The following is a 24,474-nucleotide window of genomic DNA, read 5'->3' on the forward strand; positions in this document are numbered from 1 at the left end:
GATTCTATATTTCTGCCGGGCCTGGGGCCAACCTTCGTTCCGTGAATATGAGGAAGTGAGGTGATCATCGTGTCGTGGGCCTACGGATTGCTTTCGAAGATATACGGATCTATAAGAAATCTTTCAGTAACCGCAAGTACGATGGCTGCTACTGTTACAGACCCCGTTGTGGCAGTTGCTGCTACTCTTAATACTATGGCATTGCTGTCGGCCTGTTCCATGATGAAGAAAGGCATTCGGATAACAAAGTAGTATCTTCTATATTACGGCTGCTAAATGCCCTTAGCTACGCTGGCTTTCGTTCGTCTTCTGCCGACGGCTAGTCGAGGCTATCTGAAAACACACTGACATACGTCTCTATCTAAGTATGGATACAGATAGAATTTCCGTTTCTGCTAACTTCCGATTTGCTGTTGGTGTCACTCAGACGACAGTAAGACTATAGTTGGCATTTTGAAATTGATGGCATCTTGCCCAGTATCAGTATATTCGTTTCAGCATATATCGCAGTCTATACGTTTATTTTCGTTAATCACGGTCGTATGACACGCTACGTATCTACTGTTCAAGTCGGTAAGGGCCCAAGGCGCAAATAAACGTTCGCTTGTGAGACAGGCATAAGAAAGATGGCCGGCCAAATGTGTAATGTCAGACGACATTTTCAATGTTAATTTTGCTTAGGTGACAGACAGCATATTTGATTTCAGTTTTGTTTTTTTAATCAACACCTGTACACATCGCAAGAAAACGTAGTCATTGTTGAAATCAAATTGGGCTTTCCGTACCGACGTTATATCGTACCGTAATTCCTATAGAAAAACAAACAGCAAACTTCTACTGAACAACGGAATCGACGAATAGACAGACTGTAATAATGTGAACGACTGTGTCTTGCATTAATAGTACTCAGTTTAAGCACGAAATTGAAAATCTTGATACGTGTTCACGCGCTTGGTTCTTTCTATTAAAATTTACAGCTCGGGCTTAATTCTATCGATGAACTTAGGTGCTAGCAAATTCAGTGCATCGCGCATATATTTAAGATGGGAAATTGTTTTTTTCTGTTCATTCTAACAACACCGTGTTAGAAAGAGGTAATAACGTAGACGAACGACACGTTTTTATGTTTTCAATATCACTTTTTTTTTAGCGTATTATAATTTCTCAAAAAAATGCAACATTATTTCACAACACTTAGTAACTCTTCTAATTAACAATGTTTAGCTCAAAATAGCGCAGTAAAAATCATACTGTTATTATGCTTCATCACGGTGTGTCCGAAGTAGACTACGTATGACTCCTTAAAGCTGCCATTAGTGTGGTGGACTCCTGTCTAATAAAATACACTCGGATAAAAAGCAAACAAATACTCAGAAGGATACGTTCAATCAAGTATTCGGAGAGGTGTATATATATATATATATATATATATATATATATATATATATATATAGCACTGATTACGGCAACACTTCGTACTTCTGGATCTTGGTGTACAACTGCTATATTGAAAACGGTTTCAGTATTGAATAGTCAACGGGGTTTACGCTAGCGACCCACTGAATCAAATGGGACCTTTTGGGTCATACGCGCACATGCACACACACACACACACACACACACACACACACACACGTCTCCGCAAGCCGTTTGATCGAAATTTTCGTGCCTTTGATTAAAGATAGAATATCTATGAGGGCACTGCAAGTGGGCAAGTCGTAAGCAAGCGGACTAAAAAAATTTCAGCATCAAGTCACGCCAGCTATCTTCAGTGTCCACAAAAAACAAATCGATATTGATTTGAAAACATATCTGCGTCATGATCTGCTTCTTTCTATTTGTAATTAATTATAATTGTGTAATATTACTAGATATAATTAGAAAAATATCCAAGTAACTATATAATAACATGATATATGGTACATGATATACAGGTAAGCTATCTGGTAAATTATCTGACTATGAATTGAGCCATGTGTCAATTCTGAACTTGTCTCAGTCTTGTCAGACTTGAGTCAGTTGAGAACAGCTTAATAAGATTATACCAATTGCTTGTGGACCGAAGACGCCTTCTGTGCAGACTATTTTACTTTCTAACAAAAATTGGACGATGATTGTATGTTTTACCAAAATTAGCTATCAATGCGCCTCAAACAAGACGCGAAATGAATCCTTACATATGCAAAAAAAAAAAAATTACAATAGTTTACACTGATCGCTCACATCGAAATAGCACGCACGTATGAGCCGTGAATGAGTGCTAAATACTGCACCGTGTTTTATATAACAATAATAATAATACGCAGTACGAAGCGTTCACTCACCTCCGGCAAGGAAAGCAAAAATCGCAAGCATCTTTCCAAATTATCAAGCTGAAGATAGCGTAAAGAACAAAAAACAAAACAACCTCCGCTACAGGCTGTAACGATCTAGGCCGCGAGATACTCTTTAATCTATGATTACATAGATTTTGAATTGCAGACAATCACTATGTCAGCTATCCCTAATTTTTTTTACCATGAGGCTGTAATTATCGTAACATTTACTTACGTTTTCGAGCTTCTTGAATATCATGAAAATAAGTGTTTTTACGTTATGTCTGTTGTGAAAAACAGCTTAGAGGGCCTTACGCATCCATCTATCAATTCAGGCTTCTCTTACAAGATAGTCCTGAAAAAACCAAATTTTATTTTTCCAAAATACTTGCGGTAAGCGATCTTTGCTTACCAGTACTGTCCAGTGAACGCAAGCGTGTCCTCCATCCGCCATAGTTATCCATGAGAGTTAGGTAGCATTGGTGTCTCTTTCGCTATAATGGCTGTCTATGTAAGTCGCACCTTTAAATAGCTAATTATCACGATGAAGGTCATAATTATTTAATGCTTATTAGCCATTTGCGATGTCTAGTAACAGACAGATAGACCCATATAGGCCACTCTTCTAACGCAACTTTGCCTTCAATAAGGCTGCTGGGGGACGCCTTTGCACGTCACCATTGTAGTACTGAAAAGCGACAGCCGGTAACCTTCACTGCCGATGCTGCAGCAATGTCTGCAGCTGCATCCGAAGGCACAGTGGCAATGTCGTAAGTATTCCCCACAGTGTACCCGCCTTTAGGCAACGAATGCGGGTAAGGCTGTTGGCCGAAGACCAAGGAGGTCTTCCCGGAGACGGAGGGGAATTTAAAATTGAAAATGAAGATGATGTTCACCCCCTATCGGTTCACAATCTTCTTCTCCTTTACTAATAAGAGCCAGTCAAAGAACGCGAATGACTGGAGAAAATGTCGACGAGCTGCTAAAGCTGTTGATGTTCGCTGGCCTGTCTCCGTCTATTTGGCTGGCAAATTTTCTATTATTTGGTTGTGTAAATATGTCACAAATGAGCCGTCAACCCCCCTTCCCCCCCCCCCCCCCCCTAGCCGTGGATGTTACTGCACAAGTTGCACCCAAACCTCCCAGCACCGTTGCCCCTTCATCATGGCGAAAAAGTAAGTGGGTGCCTCTCGTTCGGCAACGGTCACAGAAGTTATATCTAACGCGAACAACGGTTCGAATTAAAATTCGGTGCGTCACGAAATCCTCCGGTTAACGGTGTACTGAATACGTTCATAGCCGTCGGTCTGCGTAAGTAACCGATATTAATATTGCACACATATTTGGAACACTTTGTTACTAATATCGCTTCGGCTGTAACTAGCAATGGCTGGACTTCCGATTCGTGTCCCGTCTGATCTTCTGCTAGTTGCTTCGTCTACTCATTCGCCGTTAGAATTTCCAGATCTCTGTTCAAAAACACAATGGGCTGGAAAATAATGCCAGCTTGTCGTCTGTCAGCGTTAGGCAGTGATAAATAATTCTATCTAATAACCTGGTGGTATTAGACGATAGCTTTGGTTGTCTTGACAGAACTGAAAAAAACACGCCAAACTCAAACCAGAAGCGTTCACTTAAATCTCTGCACAACTATCTATCTGTGTGGCTATAGTGATAATGTCCATTTATCCGTTCTTACATTTGGCGAACGGCCGACTGACAATTTATATAGGTTATTCTGATAGTATTGTTGCTTTACTTGCCGTCCATGTTGATGATCCGTGTTTATGAGCGACGTATTGTTTCTCTAATTTTTTTCGACAAACGATTATTCGTTTTGTTTGAACAGCGAAATGATGGACGACTTTCGTACATCACACGATCGTTATAATCGACGTCTTCGTATCGACATACCGACAAGAGCGTTCTATGGTCAGTGGGTTTCTGATTCTGCCGTCATCATTAGCTTCTTATTGACCCATTCTCTGTGCGCACCATAAACGAAGACGGCAATTATCCGCGGAAGGAGCGGGTGTCCCCGATGAAAAAAACGGGCCAAAATTACCTTTTAGCAGTTGTTTTCGTAACATCACGCCGCTTAGGAGCTTTCTTCATCGTTACTGCTGATTATAATGACGATGGATCATTGAAACAACTGGACTATTCAATCACAACGAACGAGCAGGCAAAGTGTACCTATTGCTTAGGTTTTCGTGCTCATCCTTGGCGGGTGGTCGTCAATAGTGGCTGGCTAGCTGCCAGCCCGTTGCGCCTAACCCCTGTTACACATCTGTATTGTTCAGTAGGTACCCAGTTATGTTCGTTGTGTCAAATAATAACATGCCTCGACAGTCAGCCTCTGTAACCGCTACTGTCGTTGACGCAATTGCCGCTGCCGCTGCTGCTGCTGCTGCGGCTGTTGAACGAAAGGCGATAGCTTCATCTATCGTGCGACGAACATTTTATTATAGAAATGTCGACGATCGAGCAAAAACTGGGCGCGTTATTAAATGCCTACAAACGAAGAGGAAGAAAAGAGTAATGGACACGCCAGACGCCCGCCAACGTCCACGCGTGATCATGTCCGTATGTGTCTATATGAATAGACGCATACTAGTTAGATGGTAGCAATAGTACTAGAAGTAGTACAGCTGGTGGTAACGGCAGACACGGCGTCATGGTGGGCGCTGTAGATGGCGCTGCTGGGGCAAATAGCAGGCAAGGTACTCGCTACCTGGGTAAATGGTAAGCGGGCCGATGGACGGATAGAGACAGTTACTGCATTGAGCCGTATAACGAGCTGGCTAGTGGCAGAGGGTTTCGAACCGTCGATGACTGACGTGATTATATATATGCTTGACCGTATGTGTACGTGCTTGCAGATGCAGCGGTCCCATCATTAGCGTGGTAGCCATGCCTTCTTTTACTATAATAATAATAATCATAAATATTATTACTACCGATAAGCCGCAGCTGTTCTGCACTGGCTCTTTTTTTTGACTGGGCCCCAATGTTCGGTTCCCGTTCATTGAATTTGATTTAGTGAAATTGACTGACTAAGATAGAAAGATGTACCTGCATTTCTAGAAAGGCGTACTTTTTTGCTGCATGTTTACATTTGTGTGCGCTATGAGAGCAGATCGTTGTTTATCAGATTTGTAATTTATCAAATGTCAACAATGCATGGACTATAGAAATAATAATACGTGCATACATTTTGTTTACCAACAACTAAGGTTAATATTAATTAGCAGAATGGACGGAGGATCTAAGAAGTGTTTCCCCATCAAACTGCAGTAGGTGATGGATGTTCCGTGTTTTCATTGCCGCATGTGTGCACGACGCAACTCTATAAATTTCATTATAGACCAGTAAAATATCCTATGTAGGCTCTATTATTTCAATGTCCCTGAGAAATTGAGTTTGATTTCAGCTAAACTACGTCAACATTAAGACATAATGATATGCCTCTAAGCCCTATGCGCTTGTTAACCGATATGTTGTTTACACGTATTTTTCCAGCGTCATAAACCAATAAAATAGAAATCTCAAACAATGAGGTAATTTCTGTTAATTTTACCCGCGAAAAATAATAATTCATCATTCAAAACTTTCCCCATGAAAACACTAGCAAAAAAACGCGAGAAACATAAGCCTAAAAACGTTCTTTCTGCACGAAAATGATCGCAGTTGAAAAGGAACGCTCTTTAGATAAAGTTATACCTAAATCGCGTTCGATAGTCATGCCGTCGAATGGAACATGGATGTGATAGGGACAACCCATTCTCTGTTGGGAAACGGTGTCGTTATTTTTTTCGCTCATGGAGCTATTTGGTTTTTCCTCTTCCATAACACAAAATACTATTGTCTTATGCCGTGCTCTTTTAACGGTCGTGAATCTGGCGAATTATGTAGACGTTACAAAAAAGTATAACGATGCGGTGGTTGGTTAAAACACGTTCTTGAGGTTTATGATGTTTCCAAGTGTTGAGCGGCGACATTGGGTATCAATTGGAAATGATCCAGATAATAGTGCCAACGCAAACAAGCAACAACAGAAGTTACCCAATTGATCTTTATTAGCGCTGAACCCCATTTAGTATCGCGAGTTCTGTTTCACTTTTTGTTTAGTCTCCTTCGAAAAAAATTTCTTGACTATCGTCCCCGAGCATCTACTATATCTGCAGTACGCTAGAACCTTACCTTCGAACTTCCGTAGACGTAAACGGCCGCAGAATGATACTGATGAGAACATAGTATAATCGCCCCCCTACCAATGCTGGGGATGATTCGTAAGACGGCAGCATAAATCATCTGTACAGGGACCACATGCTTTCTCGAACACGTCCGATCAGGACTGCCCTCGGCCGGTTCATATCATCATCAACCCTGTACGTATATGTGTACTGTTTTCACTCGCTAACTTTCAACTGGTTTTCGAGATTCGTCATCGGAACCAGTGGCCTTTTCCTTTTTGTCGCAACGAAAACTGTCGTATTTGTTGCCTATCGTGACGCCAGCCATTGCTGTCGTTTTGTGTGCCTGCCTTCATCTGCCGAGATGTTGCCTGACATCTGCATCGATTGAAGGCAGGTTCTAGCAGTAATAGTAGAAGTAGTCGTAGGGATTGTAGTAGATCAGCAGACGATGGTCAGCGCGTTCGTAGCAACAACGTATCCGCTCTGCTGACCGTCTCTGTGTACATCCGCTGCGGAGTTCCCGTTCAACTGAATCAGCAGTAGCATCAGCATGGCCCCGTTCACCACCACTTTCCGCGGCCGATAGCACCACAGTAAAGTTAATCGACTGCCTTACGCATCTCGGCAATTGGAATCGTTTCTTTCGATTGAATAGTGATGAAACTGGTTGGCTCATCCACGGCTGGCCAGTCGGTGATCCGCGTGCGTCTAAACGCATCAGCATCAGCCTCAATCACGGTCGCTTGTGTGACTGCCGCGGCTGTTAAATACGCCTCTTGTCTGTCAGTCCACGAACGAAGCGCCGGTCGTCCATTGGTCAGCTATGGCCTGCCTGTATGTTTCTTTTCTAGCCTATACGCACGTCGTTATATCCCCTAAAATCTGAACTTGTCGATGAGACATCGGCATGCATTGTGTGGCCAGGATTAATTCCGGTATTTCATTTTGTTTTTCTACTTTACGCCATTAAATCGCCATTGCACTGTCGTTGCTGGCATTAATGATGAGCGAGGGTCGGCGAAATAGCTTACGGATCATCATAATAGTTATTACTATATGGTACGATAATGATGTCGCACTGTGCCACAGCCTAGTGGCTTCATAGTGCCGAAATCCCTCTGCTAACGATGAGATAATTTTTTTCGAGAAAGAGGAGGTTGAGGAAAAGAACAAAAAAGCAACTGGTTTCCTTCTCTCCCCATTTTCTCTCTCTTGATTTTCGCCTTCGTTTCAAACGTTTCAGCGGGCGCCAGGCTGACCGCGCTGGATCGTCTGTTCAACCGTCTGCGTCACTGGGGCTCGGGCCCAGGCCGCGACCGGCAACAGCAAAAGTCTTGCATGTGCGTAAAGCCCATCAAAGTATCGTAGCAAACATAGTGGCAATCGCCGTAATTGTTACAGTGATGCTCACTGTACACAACGACGTTACTGTTTGGTTTGTTCGGAAAATTGTATTGCAGTTTGTTATGTGTCGTGTTTGTCGCTCCGCGTGTGCTTACGTCTTCTGAGTCCTGTGAGTACGTGCGTGCGTTCACTGAAGAGGCAGCAGCAGCAGCAGCAGCATAAGTATTAATAATTGTAATAGTGTTTAGTAAAGGTGACAATAGTATTACGATATAACTCTGTACCTAAATGTGTGTCGCGTCAAGGAGTACCAATATGTGGCTCAATGTGTAACATACAAAAAGTGGATCATGTTCAAACGAAAGCATAAGGATACCTGCTCGACTACGGACAAAAAAGAGTTTTGCCAAGTGCCTTCTTCGGATTTTCGTGTCGAATTTAACAGAGTGATATCGCAAATACACGCCAGGAGCTCGACGCAGGACGACAAACTTGAAGGAACGTTGGGTAGGTTGAAGCAACTTGAAGCAGCACGAGAAATGGAAGTTGTTTGCGTGAAGAACGCTATCCGCAAAAATGACTCGGTCCCGCCAAGCGTAAATCTTCACTTTGGCTCTATAATAGCATACAGTACAGATCAGGCTAGCCACAAACGCGTGGATATCGGTGAGAACCGATCAGACTTCTCCGAAATGAGGCGCCGTCTAGAGCAAAACCTCAATCAGAGCTGCCGCTTCAAACAGCATGCTAAGCTTGAGCGTGCTGAAACCAAACTCGCAGGAGATGCGCTTGGTTCAGACTCACACAGCGATAGCGATTCCGCACGAGGCCGCAGTGCTAGTTCCAGTGGCTCTTGTAACAGTCCTGGAGAATCGCTTTGTGGCAGCGGCAGTGATTGTGAGACTGAGCAGTTAGACCAGCAAGAACTCGACGAATTTATGCTGGACAAATTTGCACACGAATGTAAAATATCACTGTCTACTGCATCGGTACTCATGAAGCCAACTATTATCGAAGTCGACACCCCACTCAAGGAGAATATGCGAAATGAGGAGTTCATTGAGACTCAAAACGACATAATGACGATAGACAAAGTGGTTACTATGCACAGTGATTTGACGTTTGAAGAGCCGAACACAAAGAAGTCCAGTGCGAAGGATTCTGATCACATTTATGAATATGTCGCCGAGGTGAACGCACGACGGGAAGCGGCCCAAGCCTCGGCCGTCAGTGCCTGGTTAGCTAAGAGGGGAATCGTTCTCGAGGATTACGACAAGGTCATCCAGCCGACGACTTCAAAGGAACAAATAGAAGACGAAATTAAGGTGGTTACGCGACGTTTCATTAAGTATGACCCAAAAAGCCGGCGCAGGGTAGATGCCATTCTGAGCATATTTACCGACAGCCAGTACAGTTCGGATGAAAGCACTAATGCCGTTAAGAATCCGGACCATAGCGAGTGCTCCGCTTCGGAGACGTCCGAGGCGTCCGAATCAAGGGACACCGTGATTTTGGGCAGTGGAGACTTACAACTGGGTATCGAGCCCATGGACGGAGGCAATAGTAATGCCTCAGCCCGAAATGTGCGTAGGGTCTCGGTGCCCATCTCTTCGAGAGACGAGCGCCGTGAGGCCCCCAGTCCGGCTCCAATCACGTTACCAGTTGAGCCAATACAGTCTTCGGTACCCATCCCGACAACAGATAAGGTAACCAGCTCTTCGCCCGTACTACGTTCGAAAAAATCATTCAAAGCTCTTCGTGTCTCATGCGATCGACACGCGGCAGTCGAAGAGGAGCTAATTGAAGTACTGCCTAATGTGCGTAGGCTTGCATCGAAGTTCCATTTTGAGGGTGATGGTGTTGACTGGAAGAACAAATACCATTCATTAACAGGTCGTAGTCTTTCCAAGGAGTTTCGGCAAAAGCAGCTTCAAGCTAAACCTAGTCTGCCACGAACCGCACGCTTTGAGGAAGCTTCTGCAGCAACCCTTGAACGTCGATTGAGCTGTCTGCCTGTCCAACTGTTCAAGATCCACGAATCGGCCAATAAGCATGTACAGCCAATAATTCAGCCGACAGCACAATCTCAGCCGCGACCTTCTGAGTCGACAGGTTCGACACACCGAGAAACCCAAACTCAAACCTCCGACGACCCGGGTAAAAAGAAGAAAAAGCAACGCTCAAAATCGCAAAACAATAAAAAGGGATTTTTTGACAGAGAGATTCTCGCGCGTCTCAGCAAGTTTCAACAGTTTATTTAACCAACACAACAATAATCAGACGAACAACCAACAAATTTTCTAAGCAACTCAGAGCTATAAAGTACAGATAGCTTCATACTGCTTTGTGGTATTTACAAATTTCTGTAATTACACCTAATGCCACACTCGCCTGAATACGTTCAGTTTCCTGAAGAAAAACCCCAGACACCCGGCCCTATGAGTATGTAGATCAAGCCCAGAAATTCTTCAGCGCTCACGTTGTTGCCATAATTCTGTTATATACTCGAAAAATAAACATACGACTAATTGTAATGGACATACACGTATTTTTTTGAGATAATAGTTTGTGCTCCTTCTAATTAGCAATTAGTTAGTTTGTGTTTGCTTTAATAAAAAAAAACGTATGTTGAGAGTACACATCATCGATGTAACCTATGTACAATTTGAATGGTTAACGCTTAGCTGTGACTCGAGTATACACAGGTGTATCGAGATAAACTTAAGGATTTGTTCCCCAGCCCGTATGCTTGGCATCGAACATTATACTGAAATGAAATTGAAAAACTTAGTTTAGCAGATACATAAAAACAATTAAATCGGTTTAGGCAGTAATCGGTCTTATATAGTTCTGAACTCCTCCATGTTGCTTTAGTCGATATCCTACATTTTTTGGCCCAGTTGTCCATTTGCAAGTTTTTTCATACAGCTACATCTGTAGCGATACATTGTTTGCGCGTATAAATTGAACCTCCAAACATTGATACGAATCAATTGTGTGTGTCCGCTGCTGTCGCCGTGCAAACCCCACTCCCCACTCAGAATAACCTTTTCAATCGAAGGTTTCAGTAGCGTTACATTCGCTTTATTATCGCGCACTCTTAGAACGTTTGTGGATACAGATGCTTCTGAGAAGATGTGGCGACGATTTTACTACCACTTCTGCTCCCCAATACTGCTACACTGAGAAATGCTCTGTTTTCAAAGTAACGAGCAACCGTTAGGCCAAAACTTCACTTTGGGCCAAAATTCAATTTGCCCACCATTACGAATGGGCTTCCCTGTTTTTGGTCCCGTCGCGCCCCTTCCTCGGCCGACTGCTTGAAGGGTGGCAGTCCCAGACGAACACTGGCATCTCTCGAACAGGGCATAACGGAGAGGAAGGAGGGGACAAGATAGATATGAATTCTGATGGATTGGGGTCCTTTAGCGTAGAAGAGAGAGCAACTCCCCCGCCCCTCCTAAATTCCCAAAGCCCGCTCCAGTCAGAGAGTCTCGGCAAGATCGGTAGTGAGGGGACTTAAGGTGTCTACCGGGCAGAAAGCGGGCGCACAGGGAGCTGGTAAAAGGAGATCTGAATCGCCGATGACTCGAGGGACCTCACTGACACCTTGCCAACCTGAGGATGGCGTTGCTAAGACTCGTTCAGATCGCGGTAGGTGGTGTGCAAGAGCGCCAACCACTTATATCTCTATGCGAATTTAGAGAACGAACATAAACACCTCACAAATGTTTATACTCTAAGAAAAAAACAACACACATAATAACTGTAATGCTATAATGATTGTCTTTTCTATTAAGTACTTTGTACCGACGCAGCGGACTTAGTAGTGATAAGAAGAGCAATGATATCATGTTATTAGGAATCTTGTTATCGTACCAAATGGGTGCTACATACATTAACTCTGTTTCGTGTGCGAGTAAATTAGATTTTCAGTAAAGAGCTTGTAATATAGTCAAGGTAAAACACGACAATGTACTCACCTGTATTCGTTAATTTTTTTCCTCTGCGGAGCAGGCTTGCGTCACAGATCGTAATCAGATTAATGCTCATTGAATGTACAATGTAACAACTCTTCCACTTTGTAATCATCATATTGGACGGCAGTGCTATCTTGCAGAACCTGACCTAAAATGTGGGAAATCTGCGTTTCGTTTTAGCCTTGTTCAGCCTCATTTCCATCTAGCTAGAGCTCAGTTCGATTCTCGACTCCGGTCCCGGATTCGATATATATGGGGATTCGATCCAACCCAGCTGGGCTCAGACTCCACGTAAAGATCAACGTTGGCTTTTGAATTGCAAAATCGACTTCTCACTTCTTTTTCAGTCGCTAGCGCCAGCTCAAGCAGTAACCAGAGATCCACATGTGCTAAAACCTACCGTCGAATTGAAAAGCGCAAGAATGAAAGCACGGAAGGGTTCGAAAATAATTCATTTAGGGAAATTCGTCACGCCGGTACCCGGTTTGCACCTCGTTTTTTCCTCTACTTAAGATATTTCCGCAACGAAAACGAGACCACCTCCTTATCCCGCGTCAGTCACAATCCCGATCATCAAGAACTAGTTCGTTTTGCTCCACCTTAATTTGGTTCTGTGATGCAGCATGTCATATGAAGCTTCGCGTGAGTCTCTTCTCCATCTGCCAGCTCCACGTATCTTTGCTCTTAGCACACTAATATCCATTGAACGATATATACCGTCGATATGGTGAATCGAGAATGCACATTTGGTATACATAGACTTACGCTTTCTGTGTTTTAACAAAAACACACTTTTGGTTTTTTGCATACACGAGAAGTATTGTTTCTGATGGTCATGATTATCGAAAATAACCAGCATCTAGAGCGACCTAAATTTTACCAGACCTGAACTACTAAGTAATCGCTTTCATAATACCTCCTTTTTAATACGCAAACAAGCGATATTGGCAAGCGTGAAATCATTTAAGTGTAGCTCAAATACGCTACACACAATTCAGGTTGATTGCGGGCGTAAAGTCTCTATAATAAATTCGCTAGAAAAATTAGAAAACGAACCTTACGTTCAAGCATATATCTATATATATGGCGCTATGCTTGAAGCGGGAAAACTTCGGCAGGCTGTTTGTCTATATATGTAACGGACTTAAACGATGACGTGTGGAAAATTGGTTTCCCATGCGAATTTGTGTAGTATTATTCAGTTATGGGTAACGCGAGTGCTTGTATTAACGTAGTAGTTGCTATTGTTTACAACTGAATCCTCATTCGGTTAAGGTCAGTACCTTGGTATTTTTTAATGTCGCAAGGGGCTGGTGTCAGAACCCATTCCTAAGCTGGACGGCGTGGTTTTAGCTGGGTGGAAAGTTCTAAAAATTGCTAATTTTGTTCAGAAGAAGTATTCAAACGTAAAAAAAACTCCATCATCGGTTTAACTTCCAGAGCAAGTCCGCTAAGTTTATTTCAGGTATAAATTTTTAAGTGATATGAATTTATTTCGACGCATAAATGTGTGATAATTTCTTACATGCTCCTTTTTCAAGTTAATGTATATCAAAGCAACATTAGAAATGAGGTAGGCTGTTCTGTATGTAAAGGAAGCTTGATCTCTCGACGCAGTAATCGGTTGGCTAACTCCCGGTTTTATACGTAAAGATGTAGCTGTCTAATCCACTTCAACAACCCTAAATGGATAGTGATGAACTACGGATCTTATCGCCGATAATTTAATAGCGATGGAACCCTACGGCCGAGTTTTTCACAGAACGTGGTGATCTCAAGCCAAATAACGTAATAAATACAGTAAAAACTGCATTAAACATATGTTCGGGTCGATAGAAGCATTAGCTTACTCCATATATTTACCTTTTTCCTTCCAGACACTAGTGCGTTTTCTTTAGCGGCTTTTTAAGACATTTGATCAAATTTACATACGAGGCCATAACGGTTAAATGGTCCATTAGGCCTAGCAGCCAAAAGCGAACGTTCTTGTTAACACTAATATATATATAGTCCGTTGCTATTGGGTGTCGATTTCGTCGTTGCTTGAGCAGTTCCTCACGGTGTTTACCCCGGTGTTTGGTCAATTACTATTGGGGCCTTTCTGACCAGAAGACACATGATAGAACCGAACTTATCGTACATCTACATATTGATGCGGACTTGCGCGGTCACTCATCCACATTCAGCGATGCTCACGCGAAATGTAATGATGATCCATAATGACCGTTGCGTTTATAATAACTACTTTTCAAATGAGGGATGCATGGTTAATTTTTCATAGATGGGCGGGCCACTCGTCCGACAGAGCAACCGAATAGTCCTCCTGAACGGCCACGGCCCGTCCAACAGCAGCGACAAATCTTTTGCTTTGACGCCTTGTTCTTTTCCACGTTCTTTCCTTTGATGTCGAATGTGCCGTAGATGGCGTTCGACCCGCAGCTCGCCACTCTATCATGATCCTCTTTTTTAACATTTTCTGTTCAGAAACGAGCAAGAACCGCAACTGGTTTATACGTACGGCGTCATTACCTATTTCTTTTCCTTCAGCTGGCTGTTCTCTTGTGTCAGCTTGGCTGGATGGATACTGTTCTATGGAATATGGCAGTGTTTCTGCGCTCGTTGCCCTGGTTGTCATAGCTGTCAGCCCCGTTTAAGCGTCATTGCCGCTACGCTTATCGCGGCCGTTATACACTGGTCAGTGTACTTTGGTAAGCTTTCATCTTACCTATAGCACGGAGACGGAAAGCAGAAAGATTCGACTATTCCGTTTCGATGGAAGTAGCAGAAAAGGCAAAATAGCAGCTAAGAGCGAAGACGGCGCTCATGCGGGCGGTACGTACCTATTTTCTACGTAAATTTTCAACGAAAACGTCTATCGCTATCTGTACTACGTTTATATATTGCGATAGATAAGGTGCCTTTAATTTGTTACCATTTGTAAGGCAGCGAATACGTAAAATGCACAGTAGTCTAATTAACAGCGCTATATATAGTAATAGGAACAATGTGAATCTAAATGTAGACAGCATCGGTACTTTATAATCGAACATAGGGCAAGGTATTCTTTATCAGTTTACAACCATCTTGATGTGTGATATAATAAATAAATATATATATAGCTGCATTTCAATAAAGCCAATGCCAGCTAATTTGGTGCGACAAAATATGCGAGAGGTCTTTCATGTCCGGTAAATCAAACGACCCTTGCGCTGTGTAGTCTTAAATATTCCTTTACAACAAACTGTGGTCTCAACCCATCATCTAATAGTTAACCCCTGGCTTGCTTTAGGCATCGCTCTCTTCTCTTGGCTCTACATAATGCCTAACCCCTCTGCTACGTTTGGTACCTTCGCTTTCTCCTCTCCTCCTCCCTTCTGTTCCCCTTCGTCTATTCCAGTACGAAATTCAGCGCCGCAAAATTCAGTTTCCCGTTCTTGTCACCACCCCTCCATCTAGACGCAGCCCGTTCTGGCCTAGGCAGCTTCTCTCTTTCAAAATGGTTTTTTTTCCACTCTGTGGTCGACCGGTCCGCCTGCCCGTTTGTCCTCATGTTTTCCCATCGCCATGAGTTTCGTTTTTGGTTTCAAGTGCGGGTAGCTTTGAAACTGGCGTGAGGCTCGGTGGCGGTCTTGCAGGCGCCCTTGTGCCCGGCCGCGTGTGGCCGTGGGGTTAAACAAATGCAAATTGACTGTCGGCACTTTTGTGGCATGGCCGCGTCACAACGCGGCCTCTGCTTTGGAAACAGAAGAAGAGGATGAAACAGGGATGAGGGGTACCGGGAACGTAAAAAAAAGTGAGGCTGCAGAAAAGAGCAGAAAAAGCTACTGTAGAGACAAGAGCGGTGGCCATGACGTCGAGATCAAAGTGAACCGCGAATGAATGGAAAAAGATGATGCTCGAGCGATTTGAAAATCTAAGAGAGAAAAGACGAAAGAGTGAAAAACGAGAAAAAATTGCAGCATACACTGCAGAAACTGAGTCGTATGGGAACGAGATGCCGACGAGACGAAACCAGTCTCAACACAACAGTCTCTGGCCAACGGCTCAAAAGCAGGCAAGTTAGCTCATGGTACGGCGCCCCTACACGATCTAGGTATCCTCTATGGCTGAAGGAGTTAAACGGCAAATGCCGCCTAGCATCTCCACCTTCTATCTCTTATACGGAATACTGTTTATCGCATATCCACGCAGAAGTACGCTGGTTTCCTCTCATTCCTTTATCCATGCGTCTGTTTCCAGTTAAAGGTCATTGTCGCGTCATCCAGTTCCCATAAAAGCCGTCGTCACAACAGCGCCAGTTCCAGCAGTCACAGCTAAGTCTAGAGACATCCGCTCGACGATCACAGAACGAGCCTGTCACGCCAAACGTAACGAAGCGGCAAGGAGACGCAATGTATCCGTCAGTTTGTAACTTATCTCCTTTTTACGCTTAGCCTTTTCGACCGTAATTTTTTTCCCTGCGTTGCATCGTAACTGTAAGAGCATCGTATTTACGCGCACGATTTTTTTGCCCTTCAACAGCATTTGATCGAGAAAAAGACCTGTGTTTCCTGTAGAATCTTTGTTTCCAAGCTTCTGCAGCGGTATGAATAATTTACAGATTGTATTATTATTTGTCTGAATTTGTTGACCGTCGTAAAATAGCGAAGAAATGCCGATTATTTTACGAAAAAAACACATGTTGTACCTTGAATCGGAAAATTACGTTTCCCTAAAAAAAAATTTACGATATCGTAGCTCACCTGCTTTCTATGCACCTTGTACGTCCTTTCCGCTGTTGTCATTAAGAAAGATCATTTTGAGAGAACTTATTATTTAAGTCATTCGTCAAGTGCAAAAGCATACATTTAATAACTAATGCGTACTGCGCCAGCCAGTGGTCGCATTTGTACTCTCAGCCTTGAACAGTTTGGTGCTTAGCCCTTACTACAATTGAAAACAGCAAAGGAACTGAGAAGAGCTTCGAAAATTCAAATGCGACAACCAGTAGATACTCGTACGACATCACTGCGCATACGTAACAATGAAGAGTAAGCAAATGTAAGTAAGAATCGATACTTTTACTGATGGACAAATATATATAGATTTTTTGGGACACTTTTAGAAAGTGATTTTAGAAAAGTTTTCCGTCTGTCCTGTTTTTTTGTCATTTTTTATACAAAATTGCGGTGCGTACTGAGTCTTCGATACGCTATTCGTCTTAATCAATTACGTTCTACTACAGCGTGGTCGAATCTTTCTTCAAACTATTGCCAATATACCCGGATAATGACATATTTTAGCTATGCGCGCATACGGCAGAATTACCTAAAAATTTCCACCCCAATTCTAGGGGCTCCGAGACAACGCTTATAAGCGGATGTAACGCTACGGTCGAACTCTTTGCTATCACTAGTATATCGATGAAGCTACGACCGGACTCCTTGCTATCATTGATATATCGATGAAGCCTTTTGTCATCGAACCGCCACTGCTGCCACGCAAATGTCTATTGCTGGCCAATGGGGCAGCCGTGGTGCCAATTACCGATTCTATACCGATCTACCTTGCTATTCCAAAGGTTGTCCATGATGCTTATCTTCATTTATCCTTTCGTCGCAGTAGTTCTCTTCGTCCGACAGGTTGACTGTGATGTCTATTTGGCCGGTTGGCCAGTTCGGTCGGTTTCTCTCATGATTCGTTTGTTTCATGGCCCTCGCTGAGGATCCTTTCGGCAGCCGATAAGGCGATGTAATCTGGTATCCAGCAGTAGTCGCAGTAAAGCGGCGGCGGCAGCAATAGCAACGAAGAAAAAGGAGTAGTGAATACACATGGACACAAGCAGCGAATAGCGGCAACTACTTCCTCTACCCAGCTTTCGCTGACATTGTTGTCGCGTTAGAGACTAAACAGATCAAGGGGGCATGGTAAGGGAGTACGTCGGCAGGTGGCAATCCATATATTCTTTTTCTTGCACTCATACACCCGCCCGCGCGCTTTTCGCCTCTGGCCAGCGACGGACGATGCGCAAGCGGTTCGGGATCGTTAGGCCATCGGGACACCCCGGCAGCCGGACTCAGGCGAGCCGCTTCGTGATCCATCCATCAATACGTATCTTATGTTCGTATCGAATCTTCGTCCCCCATCTGAAACCCTATTTCGCCGCTTTCCTCCACGTCCGTCCGTCCCCCAATCCGTTACCGTCTCAAGCTAAGGAGTCTTTCCACTGTTGGCAGCAAGTTGTCCACCATCCGGTCATGACCCAACACTGGCAAGCCATGATGCCGCCTTGAATGTCTATCTTCGGCCCTTCTTCTTGCAAAGCGTACCGGTTAGCAGTCTGCTAGCGGCCTGCTCGCCCGACCCGCCAAGAAATCTGATGGACTCGCTCGATCTGCCTGTAGCAACAGCACTACCGATAGAGTTGATACAGCAGGCGAGCGAGAGGTGGCAGAGTGCCTGAGCATGGCAAGCAACCGACCGTCGAATGTGGCCAGCTGTACACATCAGTAGCTGCTTGACGTCTGTTCGTTACGGGATAGATGGGGGCGTATATAAATATCAATACAGCATTCCATTCGGAAGGCGAAGTGCCACACCAGCTCAAAAAGGAGCGCAAATAACAGTAGGACGGCTAGTCATTGGCAGATGGTCAGGGTAAGCTGATCAACGGACGTCATAGTGCCCAGTCGATGTTGATAATTTGCGTCAAAAACAAGGGTTTGTTTCTGATAGCGCTTTAGCAGACAATCGGCCAAGATAGAAAAAGCGCCTGCTAAAGATATTGTGCGACCACGGATTTGGCAACGTTAAGATCATCTGACAGATGTCTATAATCCCACAGTAATAATAAATTATTTTTAGTTGATTCCGACGTAAAAATTGCAAGTTTGACCTGGACCGAAATTTTCAATGGGTTGTCTGAGATAGAAACACTTTTACAGAATTAAACGTTTTTATGTACACCGCTACTCAAGATGCTAGATATATCAGACAGTCGTTCATAGAGTGATGATGTTAGTCGTATGTGACGGGGCACTTCCTTCGAATTGGTCAGAAAAACTAAAGAGTAACAGTTCGATAATTGTATATATGTTTAGTAGTACGACCTTAATAATATTAGTCATAATGGAGAATATAACATATAGCACTATGCCTTTATTGCCTATAGATCCGAATTATCAAAAGCCATCACATATATAACCGTGTTTTAGGCAGGAGCAGTATAGATTTCGGCCGATATTATACTCCACAATATGACACGAACATAGCTAAAACGAAATTCATAAAACCTAGTTGATGTCATGGCGTGGCACATCCTACGTCATCTAATTTTGCCACAAGTTCGTGCCACTCACATAGGTCTTCTTAGATGAAGATGTTACCGATGCACGGTGGCACCATTGTGCCGCGAAGGTAAACATACTACAATATTTGAAGAACTACGCCATTTTAAGCTTACGTATTCCATAACGTACGCGCAGAAATACTTTGAATAGCTGTGTTTTTATTTCTCGTAGACAGTTTCTCTTCGAATTTACTCGTATTTTTAGCTCTGGTGCGTGATAAACATCCTGCCCCAACGACGAATATTGAATATGGTCAGAGTTTTTATTACATCTACCCGTATACTTATTGACGGATCAGATGATCCGCTAACGTTTCTATCATTTCTTGGCGTAACGTGATTTAGTTTTAATCATTAGTACGAAGCAGCCAATGCTGGGAATGAGAATTGTGACACATTGAACGTCGTCGCATCGTCTTTGTTTACTGCAGGTTCCTTTCGTTGGCCATCATCCAATAACTAGATAAGTAGGTACGAATGTGTTTCGGTGATTTTTCGACGGCCGACCTTGTAATGGCATCAAAATCGCAATGAAAAAGAATCATTTTTTTCCTAATAGCCAGCGGAAATGTCGTTCGAAAAAACCTATTATTACTGTCACACCGTCTAGATATAATTGTTCTGCATGATGGATTTGGAAAGCTCGCAAAGCAACAGGAAGACGTCGATCTCGAGCGGTCGCATACGCTACTTGTACCCTACATTTGATTCCGTAATATCAGGCTAAGGACCAAGTTAGGGATAGGCCAAACCTACCTGTCTATCTAAGACCGCTAACATAGCAAGAAATAGATTCAGATTTCGGTCCTGTTTCAGGGGGAATCGCTGAATCGGAGTGCATAATTCGAATGAGCTTTGTCCTTGGAGCCGTCACGTCCGGATAAAATGGCCAGAATTTTTGGGTACATGTAGGAACACGAACTATTAAAAAACTCAGCAAAGGCTTCAGTGATACGCGATCTGATAGATAAATGCATTAGTACGCGCTGTTCACCAGCGTTTTAGCCGTCGCAAGACGGCGGTATCTTCGTTACTTAGCACAAGACGTTACCACGTTGAGCACCAACTGTGGCCACGACACCGTTACTCAAGTACATTGGTATAACTGTAGTAGCAAGTAAAAGGGGTGAGTAGATTTATAGTTGGGATCAAAATACATTTTGGTTGTATTTGTCGAACGCTTTAAAAATAGATAATGTTTTGTTGAAAGATTCGTTTCTGTGTATCTCACCTATATATAAAATCTCAAAACTTGACACAGGTTCGAGCTACGTCTGTCACTCATATGCTAGCATGCGTAAGTTGTGCGTTTATAAACTATCAGGCCTAAAACATCGCTTTTGTAGTGATACTCACGTATTTTTGCTACTTAAGGCAACTAAATAGATGCGACGGATTATACATTACGTCTGTTGTGCAGGTCGCTCCTTTACAGATTAGTTGCTTCGAGCGTTGACAAGATGCATTGAGAGGTTGTCTGATATCCATATAGGGGGGCTGTGTGGTTGCCAATGAAACAGGTATTGTCTACCTAAACCAAATCTGAATTTGTCTATCTACAGAGCAATTGATCCTACGTCGTTCGGTCATAAGCTTTATTTAACTATAAATAGATACGTGGATGAACCTTTTCGCATGTGTCGATAGAGGGGTATTCGTAGTGAACGTGTTTGTTTAAAAAAGTGATCTCCGTTAATTTCGACCACTCCTTCGCCTCCATCTCGATCGCCTACATATGCGTTTCAAAACATCCTTCTGTCGACATCTTTTACATCGTTCTTTGTTCAAGCGCTTTCTTCACTTCGTCACACGATGTATATTTATCAATTACGCTTCACACACGTACTACATTCAATAAAACTGATACTGGGCTGCAATGTGACCAAAATTGTGGCAGGATATGCCGAGCAGTCTTACTGTTACCATCCTGCCACTCAGTACTTTCATTGCCGTCATTCCATGTAGTATTGGCGTTAGCTTGCGTTACAATTTTTTGTAGGACCTGTAAATGGACCTGTAGAAAGTATATAGCGGCATGGGCTCTCCTTCGTTGGACGCAGCTATTCAAGACGTGTAGATTTATTCGATACTTACGGAATTACAAGGGTCGTTCTATGCTAATGCGGGTGCAGTGCACAATTTTTGCTATTCCGGAAAGCATGTTGTAGGCATGATTTCCAGTGTTTCTGCTCTATAAAGTCAAACGTGCAAACGAATACGTGCCGGCTGAACGCAACACGTCAGTCTTCAGAGCAAGTTTGAAGAATCCATTGTTCTGTTATGCGAACAGGAAACATAGTTCGCACTATGAGATCATTATATGCAAAGGAGACGACCGTATACAGAAACCACTATAACGTTTCGAAAGTATTCGATCGTGTATTTATGGAGATTTGCAAATATCATGTAGACGCTCGCTATTGTCATCAACGACAATTATAATTTAAATGGCGAATTTAGGCCTTTTAGGTGCGTCCACATTACTGTCGACGGCACTCAGACAAATGCACGCGCTCCATCCTCGTGTATTCGATCGTACCCAACTTGACTTGTATTTGCAATAGGAACATTGCTTTTCGGCTGTCGTCCTGTTCGTCGAAAGCTCAACGTATGGCTTGTTGCGTTCAGTGCTGCTGAGGAGGATATGGTAGTCACCGGCGTTTACCTTCCAACGGGCAGTGTCCCACCGATAACGGACCGCTAAAAAGCTCCACTTAGGCTTAAGGGCTGAGGATATGTAAGCGAGAACGTATTCGCCCTCGTAGCACATAGGCTCTGCACAATCCACCCTCAACTTGAGCCTTCGTCTACTGTTAGGGCAGAGGCGCCACATTAAGCTGGTTGGCTGGCCAGCTGTACGCAACCAGCGCTTAGCTTGTAACTGCATCCGCCGCCTTTCTGTTACAACGTGCACACCGAAGAGAGAATGAGACAAAACTCTAACCAAGTACATCGCCATATACACAGACATACTATACTACCATTATGTACTTCCTTTTGTTTCCCTAACGACGAGCAAACATGGCTCCTCTACGCATTTTTCTAACGAGAGTCCCATCGCCCACCCTACTTAAGCATTGGATACAGCTGTTGAGAGGAATTAGGAGCAAGGGAATGAAAGGGCAAGGTGGGAAAAGGCTGTGTTAAAAAAAAGACCAGCGCTACCGTACTACGGCCGGAGAAAAGGTAAATCGACTAGTAATCATCGTTCGCGTTACTTTGCTTGGGTAGGCTACGGAGCCGTCTTCTGTACGCATAACGGTGTATCCTATGTCAGTAACTGGTTTTGATAGCTTAAGGGAGGTTCAACTATTATAACAGGTGTATTGGATTTAGTTCCCTTATAAACGGTATCTGTACTCACAAAAATCATAAACCTACGATATGTAAGTAACGGAAAATGCCAGATCCCAAATATCGATCGTTAGTTCTCTGTGCTTTACTGAGCGAATGGTATTTCAGGTACTGTATATACCTACAATAGAAACAGGTTTACTCATCGTGCAGCTAATAAAAAATGTGTGAAGTACTTCGATATGAAGCGCGCCGCAAATGCATATTACCACTCAAGCAGTTATCACAAAGTTGCCAGACCAAGAAATAAGCCCTATTTTCTTGGCCAAATGCGACAGATTTAAGTTTTTCGATTGTAGAATAGATGAGGGTCCATTCGGACTCGCAGTGAGTTCATAAGATTTTCCCGTTTTCCTTTAGCCGCCGTCGCTCATATCTGAACGGGCAATTGGCTTTCCTCTGATTTCGTTGCTTTTTATCGACTCAGCTTCACTCACTTTTGCCCCCGTCCCGCTCCCCTTCCTCTTTCCCCTCTGGATTCCCATCCAGTATCCCGTCCTTACTGTCCCTGCACACAGCAACGCTGCACACACCATTTCGTCCGTTTGAAGTTAGTGGCGCAAGCAACCTGCTGTTGTCACTAAGGAGGAAGAGTTCGAAACGCCGACGGAAAAATTGGCAAGAAATCATGGGGTGGTGAATAAACGCGGCTCGCGAGAGAATGAAAAAAGATTTGAACCAATTGAATTTGCCATTACTACGACAACTACTGCTGGCTTACTTAAGACACGCTCTTCGTTTTCGTCGCACTCATCGTGATCGTCGTTATTTACGCATCCTATTGCCACTCGTCCCTACTCATTCCTTTAAACTACCAAGCGCTATAGGGTCGTAAGAAGAAGCATCGTAAGATGAAGCAAGCGCAGACAAGATCGAAAGAGGGCCGTCAGACACGGAAAGCCGTGCTTAGTGCCTGCCGAAAGGCTTTCAAGAGTCAAAGCAACGAAGGGAGCAGTCACTAGAATCGCCATGTAGATGAGCTCGTAGTCAGTACGAAGCTAGTAAGGAAGCCTCTCGCGTGTGTAAGGAAAAAACATCCGTCTTTGGGTGGATCCCTTCCTTACACTTTTTATTGGTCGCCACAGTTCGATAGTGAAAACAGCACTAGCACGGGTTCCTTTTAAAACCGTACGATCTTCCGTGGCTGCTACCCGTCGACCCAGTCTCGTTGGGCTTAGTACACCCGGCCTGTTTCATACATTTTAACCCAAAAGGCAGATCCTTATTTTCCTTTTTATCCAGGATAGACGACGAGCGACTGGAGTCCGTCATCGGGTTTCGTCCTTTTTGTTTTGTTCCGTCTATGCGGAAATCTGAAAGCTATAAATAAGCGAAACCATGAACATCGACGAAGCAAGCTAAACGGACTGTAACACCGTCGCTACTACTGCTGCGGTGCTAACGTCCTGAAAAAAAAACCTTTTTTCTTTTTTCGTTAGTGCATGTCTGACCCCGCAAAGTCGTTAACTTTGCTTAGTATAGGAAAGACGCGTGATATAAACAGGCTTACCAGCGGGAAGGTTTTTTGAACATTCCGTCAATATGCACCTGTGCTACCTTGCTGCATGCCATATTCTGCCTGCACTACGCTCAAGTAACTCTTATTGCACAGCTGTCTATATTATTGTTATATGCATTATACTATGCGTGATCGAATTTTATGACATTTGACGAGAAAAACTACCCCCAAAAACACCCTTTTAGAACTCATTTCCCAAGTACCGCACGCACATGGTTATATTGGATGCAGGTCCTTCTCTTCTTGAACATGACGTTTGCGGCGACCACTCACAGTTAGCGTCTTCACTATACAAAAGCAGGATCATCACCGACCTCATTACGAGACGCTTGAATGGACATGATCGTTTAGCGCACATCTGCTCCTTTTGAACACATTTCAGGCTTAAATTCAATTAGACTTCGTTTCCTAAAATGGCGTACGCAACGCTGCACGC

The 24,474-nt window shown here is 43.6% G+C and overlaps 2 protein-coding genes across 9 annotated transcripts in view; one reads left to right on the forward strand and one right to left on the reverse strand.

The window, feature by feature from the left end:
• The window catches only part of LOC147755677 (uncharacterized), a 25,638-nt gene extending 15,242 nt beyond the window's left edge, over positions 1–10,396 (forward strand). The window contains exons 1-2 of one of the 3 annotated variants that reach the window (XM_086989936.1): positions 3,410–7,348; positions 7,758–10,396. In XM_086989936.1, coding sequence (XP_086846062.1) covers positions 8,209–10,119 — 1,911 coding nt within the window. In that variant the 5' untranslated portion in view covers positions 3,410–7,348; positions 7,758–8,208 and the 3' untranslated portion in view covers positions 10,120–10,396. Of the gene's footprint in view, positions 1–3,409; positions 7,349–7,757 lie in introns of those variants that run through there. The other 2 variants (XM_086989935.1, XM_086989937.1) reach the window with 2 other exon arrangements.
• The window catches only part of LOC147755675 (uncharacterized), a 104,273-nt gene that overhangs the window by 28,369 nt on the left and 51,430 nt on the right, over positions 1–24,474 (reverse strand). For 2 of the 6 annotated variants that reach the window (XM_086989946.1, XM_086989947.1), the window contains one exon: positions 13,270–23,839. The exons of 3 other annotated variants lie outside the window; for them this stretch is intronic. In XM_086989946.1, coding sequence (XP_086846072.1) covers positions 23,624–23,839 — 216 coding nt within the window. In that variant the 3' untranslated portion in view covers positions 13,270–23,623. Of the gene's footprint in view, positions 1–32; positions 345–13,269; positions 23,840–24,474 lie in introns of those variants that run through there. One more of the 6 variants, XM_086989951.1, reaches the window with a different exon arrangement.

The sequence above is a fragment of the Varroa destructor genome, unplaced genomic scaffold (genome assembly GCF_002443255.2).
Source record: "Varroa destructor unplaced genomic scaffold, Vdes_3.0 BEIS01000005.1, whole genome shotgun sequence".
NCBI lineage: Eukaryota > Metazoa > Arthropoda > Arachnida > Mesostigmata > Varroidae > Varroa > Varroa destructor.